This window comes from Puma concolor, chromosome A3, assembly GCF_028749965.1.
Source record: "Puma concolor isolate L17-30 chromosome A3, mPumCon1.1.hap2, whole genome shotgun sequence".
NCBI lineage: Eukaryota > Metazoa > Chordata > Mammalia > Carnivora > Felidae > Puma > Puma concolor.
In genome coordinates this window covers 56,964,810-56,972,500 of record NC_141669.1, presented here as the reverse complement: position 1 = coordinate 56,972,500, position 7,691 = coordinate 56,964,810, and the positions used below count along the sequence as shown (strand labels likewise).

At 48.4% G+C, this 7,691-nt stretch overlaps 1 protein-coding gene, 1 long non-coding RNA gene and 1 pseudogene across 9 annotated transcripts in view; 2 read left to right on the top strand and 1 right to left on the bottom strand.

Annotated features, from left to right (window-relative positions):
• The window catches only part of MEIS1 (Meis homeobox 1), a 140,323-nt gene extending 137,961 nt beyond the window's left edge, over positions 1-2,362 (top strand). For 4 of the 6 annotated variants that reach the window (XM_086700982.1, XM_086700985.1, XM_086700981.1 and 1 more), the window contains one exon: positions 822-2,362. In XM_086700982.1, the coding sequence (XP_086557108.1) occupies positions 822-1,105 (284 nt within the window). In that variant the 3' untranslated portion in view covers positions 1,106-2,362. The remainder of the gene's footprint in view (positions 1-821) is intronic. The other 2 variants (XM_086700984.1, XM_086700986.1) reach the window with 1 other exon arrangement.
• A 1,077-nt stretch (positions 2,363-3,439) lies between these two features.
• LOC147582468 (uncharacterized) lies at positions 3,440-7,478 on the bottom strand. Of its 3 annotated transcripts, XR_015249156.1 has the most exons (4): positions 7,107-7,478; positions 6,536-6,795; positions 4,335-4,446; positions 3,440-3,946 (listed from the first exon to the last, which is right to left on the bottom strand). It is a non-coding gene; the product is annotated as an uncharacterized LOC147582468 (long non-coding RNA). The 3 variants fall into 3 exon arrangements; XR_015249154.1 differs by having other exon boundaries at positions 3,440-4,446; positions 7,107-7,467; XR_015249155.1 differs by lacking the exon at positions 4,335-4,446 and having other exon boundaries at positions 3,440-3,941; positions 7,107-7,465.
• On the top strand, positions 4,441-6,555 carry LOC147582469 (uncharacterized; annotated as a pseudogene).
• Positions 7,479-7,691: the final 213 nt, after the last annotated feature.

The following is a 7,691-nucleotide window of genomic DNA, read 5'->3' as shown; positions in this document are numbered from 1 at the left end:
TCCTTTAGGCTAGATTAAGCAGCCATTCATTGCTAGAGCCTGGAGACCTTATTCGAAGGTGTTCATCGTATTCACAGTACACTATTACTTAGAACTAAAGCCAATTGAACCTACTTAGCAATAGCGTTATGCCTTTCACCCTTGATGATTATGGAGCTTATAGCTCTCAGAAACAATACACCTGTCAGTTTCCATCAACTATAGCAATCCATGCAGAAGACAAGAGGCCCCTCAAAGCAGGAGGGGTATTGTTTTAGGTCCAATTTTTCTTATTGTTCTCAAAATCATTGTAAGGTGGACAGGGTTTTGTGAAGGCTTTCTTTCCCCCAGCTCTAAGAAACCACAAGGAAGGAATTCATTGACAACTGTTACTGTTTATCATTATCATTATTATTATTATTCTTTTTTAAAGTACAGGTTTCGCTACATAATCAGCCTTAGTAAAGCCTGTCTAGTTCCGATTCATGGGAGATGTTTCCTGACCAGTGCGGTGTGCTCTTGTGCTCTTGGTAGAGAATGTTTCAGGGAACAAAAGTGCTTCTTCAGACCAGACCTCAAATAACAGTTTTATTTTTTCAAATAAATAAGACCTCAGTAGGCGGACCTGATAACAGTGGCGATGAAAGGAAAATAGTCACAAAATGTGAGTTTCCAGCATGACATCTCTCATTTTATTCTCTTCTGCGTGAATCGAAAGTATTCAGAACTATGTTCCCTTAATCACAATGTTCCCTGGCTTTCATAGGATTGCCACAGCCAGAACCCCACTATTGCTTTTTCATAATATTTTCTTTTTGTTTCTTTCTTTTGAATTTCTACAGGGCTGCAAAGTATGCCAGGGGAGTATGTAGCTCGGGGTGGTCCAATGGGTGTGAGTATGGGACAGCCAAGTTATACCCAACCCCAGATGCCCCCCCATCCTGCTCAGCTGCGTCATGGGCCCCCCATGCATACGTACATTCCTGGACACCCTCACCACCCAACAGTGATGATGCATGGAGGACCGCCCCACCCTGGAATGCCAATGTCAGCATCAAGCCCCACGGTTCTTAATACAGGAGACCCAACAATGAGTGGACAAGTCATGGACATTCATGCTCAGTAGCTTAAGGGAATATGCATTGTCTGCAATGGTGACTGATTTCAAATCATGTTTTTTCTGCAATGACTGTGGAGTTCCATTCTTGGCATCTACTTTGGACCAAGGAGCATCCCTAATTCTTCATAGGGACTCTTAAAAAGCAGGAAATACCAACCGAAGTCAATTTGGGGGACATGCTAAATAACTATATAAGACATTAAGAGAACAAAGAGTGAAATATTGTAAATGCTATTATACTGTTATCCATATTACGTTGTTTCTTATAGATTTTTTAAAAAAAATGTGAAATTTTTCCACACTATGTGTGTTGTTTCCATAGCTCTTCACTTCCTCCAGAAGCCTCCTTACATTAAAAAGCCTTACAGTTATCCTGCAAGGGACAGGAAGGTCTGATTTGCAGGATTTTTAGAGCATTAAAATAACTATCAGGCAGAAGAATCTTTCTTCTTGCCTAGGATTTCAGCCATGCGCGCTCTCTCTCTATTTCTCTCTCTCTCTCTCTCTCTCTATTTTTCTCTCTTTTCCTCTCTTTCCCTCTCTCTAGCCTGGGGCTTGAATTTGCATGTCTAATTCATTTACTCACCATATTTGAATTGGCCTGAACAGATGTAAATCGGGAAGGATGGGAAAAACTGCAGTCATCAACAATGATTAATCAGCTGTTGCAGGCAGTGTCTTAAGGAGACTGGTAGGAGGAGGCATGGAAACCGAAAGGCCGTGTGTTTAGAAGCCTAATTGTCACATCAAGCATCATTGTCCCCATGCAACAACCACCACCTTATACATCACTTCCTGTTTTATGCAGCTCAAAAACATAGACTGAAGATTTATTTTTAATATGTTGACTTTATTTCTGAGCAAAGCATCGGTCATGTGTGTATTTTTCCATAGTCCCACCTTGGAGCATTTATGTAGACATTGTAAATAAATTTTGTGCAAAAAGGACTGGAAAAATGAACTGTATTATTGCAATTTTTTTTGTAAAAGTAGCAGTTTGGTATGAGTTGGCATGCATACAAGATTTACTAAGTGGGATAAGCTAATTATACTTTTTGTTGTGGATAAACAAATGCTTGTTGATAGCCTTTTTCTATCAAGAAACCAAGGAGCTAATTATTAATAACAATCATTGCACACTGAGTCTTAGCGTTTCTGACGGAAACAGTTTGGATTGTATAATAACGCCAAGCCCAGTTGTAGTAACGTTTGAGTGCAGTAATGAAATCTGAATCTAAAATAAAAACAAGATTATTTTTGTCATGCTGACTCCACTGCTTGAAAAATTTGTTTACTGCCCCCCCCAAATTTTCAGTGATCAGTGCAGTAAAGAGGAAAATTAATTTTAGCTCCCTAAGACTTATATGTACTTGAAAATTTTAACCACAAAGTAAATTATTTGATAATAGTCACTGATTTCTTTAAACTGGTTTAATGAATTCCTAATATCAGCAAATTTAAGGCCTAAGGGCACTAAACTAACTCTAGACTCAGATTGCATCCAACAGAATTACTCACCTAGTATTGGTGACATTATTCTTGCACATAATGGTAAACCTAAGTACAGAGGTAAGTCTTTTACTAAGAACATTACCTAGGATGAGCAGTATATGCTTATTAGGAAATTAACTATGTGAATTGAAGAGACCAGACTTCAAAATCTAATTTTTATAAATATGCTCTATGTTCTCATTGGATAAAACTGGTTATTAACCAATTTTCCAGAACAGCTGTACAGAATATCTGCGTGGCAGCCAGCTAAATGGTACAAAATAACATGTTTAAGCTGGAATGGCTTATAATTTTATTTAAATAAAATCGCTGCTATAAAAAGTGCTTCCCAAAGCTAAAGAAAATATACAAATATTTTAATTAAGGCAATTTCTCTGTTAAAAAAAAAAAATCATCCTTTTAGGAGTGATTGCTTTGTAAACAAAGGATGGGTCAGAGGAGAGAGCCTTAAACTCAAGGCTGACGTTCAGGCCCATGTCACCCTATAAACCCGCCCCGAACAATTCTATTTTCTATTTGAAAAGAGAAACCAGCTGTGGGTTGGGTTTACTAGGTGACGTGTGATTGACTGACTCACCTGCTGGAGCAGCCCCGCGCATTCTCACCTTTTGTTTATTGGGCCTTGTTTCTAAACACGTGGATGCGCAGACCGAGAGAAGCTCCACCACCAGCAGCAGCAGCAGCAGCCTTCGCGCGCAGCGCCCTCCGCCCCACCCCGCCCCCACCCCATGTGTGGGATTGTTTAAATTTCTTATTTGGACCCAGTGGCAATTCTTCGGCGACATAAATACTCCATATTTAGTGAAATAATTCTCTTTTGAGAGCTGGTTAGTGGCGGTGAACAACCATTTATTTACTTTAAAAATTAATAATAAACTTTATAAACTACCCATCCATTTGCCCCTCCTCCCCAGTACAAGCTTGGGTGAGTAGGTTATTTTCAGCCTTTCTTCTCGACGGTGCTCTCGCTGGTTGGGGGAGGGAAAGAAAGGGGAGGAGGGAGGGAGGGAGACAGAGAGGGAGAGAGAGAGAGATGGGAAGGGGGGAGTGGAGAGAGGCGGGCACTAGGAGAAGGAGTAGGGTACCAGTGAAGAAGAATCAGGGAATATGGAGACTATGAAGAATCGCGACCATTAGTGTCCAGTGAATTAGAAAAAATAAAACAAACTGTGTTCTTTCCCTGTGTTCCCTGCTCTGTGTGGCGGTTTTGTGAGGGCCTTGCTCTCCGCAGATCCTTTCTCCCCTTGCCTGGACACCCCCACTCCCCCTTAATGCGATTTTAGCTTTCCTCTTGTAAATTTCAGAGCCAGCTCGGAGGTTATGGAGGACACTTATCTGAAAGAAAGAAAGAATAGAGGTGCTGAGGGTGTTTTTGATGTTTCTTAAAAGGCAAAAACAAAACGCCCTCTTCTAAACAAGGGCACACAATTGTACCTGCTTTTTATTTTTATTGGGGGGGGGGTGCTGGTTGAATGAGACTTTTTAGTATGATTTAAATATTTTTTTAAAGAAAACTAAAAATATTTTACCCTATCATATTTAATCAGCTGTAATTATAACACATTCGAAATGAATAATATGCCTTGACAGTATTTTTATTGTTATTGTTCATTGCATGATGTTCGACTGCTTTAGAAGCACAGGAAAGAGAAGTAAACGCGCTACAAATGGGGAATTACCCTCGTTTAGCATTAAAATTCATTTAGATAAAATTGCCACAAACATTTAAATGGGAAGATTAGTTCCCCCTCACGCCTTATTGCACTCGCTCAATGGTTCCGTTAAGAACATTTTACACGTTGGAAATTCCGTCTTCTCAGACGGCTTGCTGTTTCCTAGTTACCCACATTCAAAGCAAAGGCAGCAGCAAAGGCAGCAGCAAAGGCGGCGGCGGCGGCGGCGGCAGCAGCAGAGAGAGAGAGAGAAAAAAAAGTTTTGGCAACTGGTCTGCAATTCATCCGCTGCCGGCCCCAGCCTCCCCTCCGCCCACGGCAGTCCGCCCCCCACCCAGCACCTTTCCCCACCCCACTTCTTCTCTCCCCATTAAGTAATTTGCCGAGTCCCGTCCCCCGGAAAACCAGTTGCTTAGGGGTGTAGTATTTGAATGTGATGTTAAAATACAAAGACATTTGTATGTCTCCCTTCTCTCGCTTCTGCTCTGAGTTGAGGCTTCCGTTTGAAAGTGCTGAGTTTCTAACGTCGCCTACTCTGAGGCCCCAAGGCACGTTTTTGGGCTTTCCTTCCTGCCAGGACATTTCCAGGAAATGCACCACTGTTTCTTGCTTGTGTTAGAAACGTGTGAAAGAATTAGTCTGAAAAGTCTTTGCAACGTCTAGTTTCTCCCTCTCCTTTTCTTCTCTCTCTCTTCGTCTCTCTCCCTCCCCTTCCCTCCTCCCTCCCACTCCCCCTCCCTCCCCTCGCAGAGCCGCAGGAAAAGAAGAATGTCGGCTTCGACTGCCATCTTTTGGGGATTTGGAAAAACGACTCGGTAGGAAACGGAGGGAGGCGGAGGCGCGGGGGGTGGGGGGAACCCCCTTATTATCCTGTGTCGGAACTGGCTCCCTTAATCTGATGCTTAAATATTTGATGTGGAAAAATTACCCATAAAATTAGTTACTAACAATTTCAAATTGAAATCACTTATCGAATTATAAACGCATTAAAGCTGTATGGATGGTATTAGGAGTTCCTCGGGAGGCAGCGGGTGTCTCCTTGCAGTGCGCCCGGCCGGCGAGTTTCGCCCCGGGGAGAGGCACCCCCGCGGAGCCCGGGGAGGACTGCGGGCAGGCCGGCGCGGCGCTCGGGCGCGGGGTCCGGGCCTGGGGGACCTCGCCTGCGGGACCTAGAGCGCGGCCAGGCCTGGACTGAGGCTCCGGCGAGCTGGGCTGGCGGCGGGGGGGCGGGGAGGAGGGAGGGGAAGGAGCGGCGGTGGGAGGCTCCGACCCCAGGGCACAGGCGCCTACCAGAAAACTTCGTAGTCAACTCGAAAGCTTCTGAAAAGGAAAAACGCGAGCCCAACCCGGCCCCTCCCGCGCGCGTCTCCCACGCGGCACGCAGATTTTGCGCTCCGGATCGGTTGCTGTGTGCAGCGCCCCCCCAAGTCTGCATGTCAGGGCGGGAGGCGAGACGCCGGTGGCCCGCTGCTGGGCCGACCTCCGCGGGAGAAACTCCAGCGGGCCGCCGCGGAAGCGGCCAGGAGTCCAGATTAGAACGCCGTGGCCCCCTGCGTCCTACCGTGCACAGGGTCCTGGCCTGGACCGCGTGCTTGTGAGGACGGGTCTTTGCTCAGAGCCCAGGGCACTTTGGGGGTTGGGGGGGGGGCGGCTCCGGCACCTCCAGTAGCTTCCTATATCCTCCCCACCGCAACAAGAAAGTCAAGTGTAAGGGGACTGCTGACTTCGTCCCTGGAGACGAGGCGACCCCGGGTCTCCGCAGAAGGTTGTGGAAAGATATCTCCTGGGGCGCTCTGGGCCCCCTTCCCTTGGAACTGCTCGGGTGTGCTTTGTGGTGGACTAGAGGCTTCTTGATGGATTCTGTTCCCGAGCCCCTGCGCGGCTCTGGGAGCGCGGCTCCGAGAGCTTGGGGCTCGGAGGGCACTTGGGACCCGGGCAGCGACCGCCAGGCGGGTCGTGAGTGCCAGGGTCGGGGCCCGCAGCAAGGGGGCTTGGGCTGCACCCCGACGCCTTAGGCAGGAGCTCCTCGGGAAAGCTTTAAAGTCTCTGCAAACTTTCCCTTCCATTTTAGGATCCCAGCAGGCCCTTGGCCCATGTGAACGCACTAAAAACATGACTTGATTCAAGCTCCGGGGTGGGAGCTTGAACGCCGGGTGGAGTGGCATGGAACTGGGTGGTGATGTGCCCCGCTTGGCCTGGCTGGCATTTCCCCCTCGTCTCACGCCCCTCTCCCGTGCCATCCCGCACCCACTTGACTGTTAGAAGGTCCGCTGCGTTCAGGGTGGCCAGGTGCAGTTTACAGGAGGTTGGGAATCCCAGAGCCGAGGAAAGAGCGGCGAGGGAGAAACAGCGGGAGATCGCCTTTCAAGGGAGGCGGCTGCTGGCGGGGAGCGGCGTGAGTGAGTGAGTGTGTGTGTGTGTGTGTGTGTGTGTGTGTGTGTGTGTGTGTGTGTCACTTTTTGGCCCAATCTGCCCGCCAACGCGTCTGTAACATTCTCTCCCAAGGCGGAGCTGAAAGGAAAAACAAACAACATATTGAGCAATCAGTTCGCCAACATTTGAGGTTCTAAGAGTTTTTGCCCTAAAAACGAGTACCCCGGGGTCTTGGCGGGGAGATGAAGGACGTTTAGGGTCTTGGTTCTCGCGGGCCGCGCCCCGAAGTGGCCCCTCCGCGCGCTGCCCCCTGCCAGCCAGGCGCTCTCAGCCCACTGTGGGGGAAAGCCAGGCGGTGAAGCCCTGGAGAAAAGGGATTTAGTTTTAAGCCAGTCTCCCATCGATCGAGTCGGTAATTTCTACCCCTGCCCACTCGCAGACACACTCACCTCTACCCTAAAGCATTAAGTTCATTACGCGAGCAATGATCTTAATCTCCAGGCGGAAAACGAGTCCCGGGACCTCGCCGATTCGGGAAGCAGTGAATAAAGTCACCTGTTCACGCAGCAGCGCTGGCGGCTCGTCGGGGCGGGGGCCTCGAGTGGCAAAGCAAGGCAAGCTGCGCAGGGGTTCCTCACTCCGCGCTTGGGCGTGCCCGGCAGGGGTCAGGAACCCTGTGTCTGCTTGCTTCGGGTTGGCGACCTTCTCGAAGGGTGGGATTGCGCTCGCAAGCTTTCCTCCACCCCTTCCTTATTCTTTTCATCTTGGGCCCCCTCACACCTCTGCGCTCCCTTTCTTCTCCCTTGCCCCAAAGTGGCGAGCTCCCCTTCTTCACGGAAGGTCCCGAGGCTGTCACCCCCATCCCACCACTACTCCCCGCAGCCCTCAGGTCCCCAAACTGCAGTCCTCAGCTCTTCCGCGCCCGCTTCCTTCACCCACCAACTTGGACATGGGTGGGTGGGGAACGCTCAGTGAGGCCCTCTTGAAGTCACTTGCTGAGGGTACCCTGGGGCTTTGAACAACCAGATTCCTCG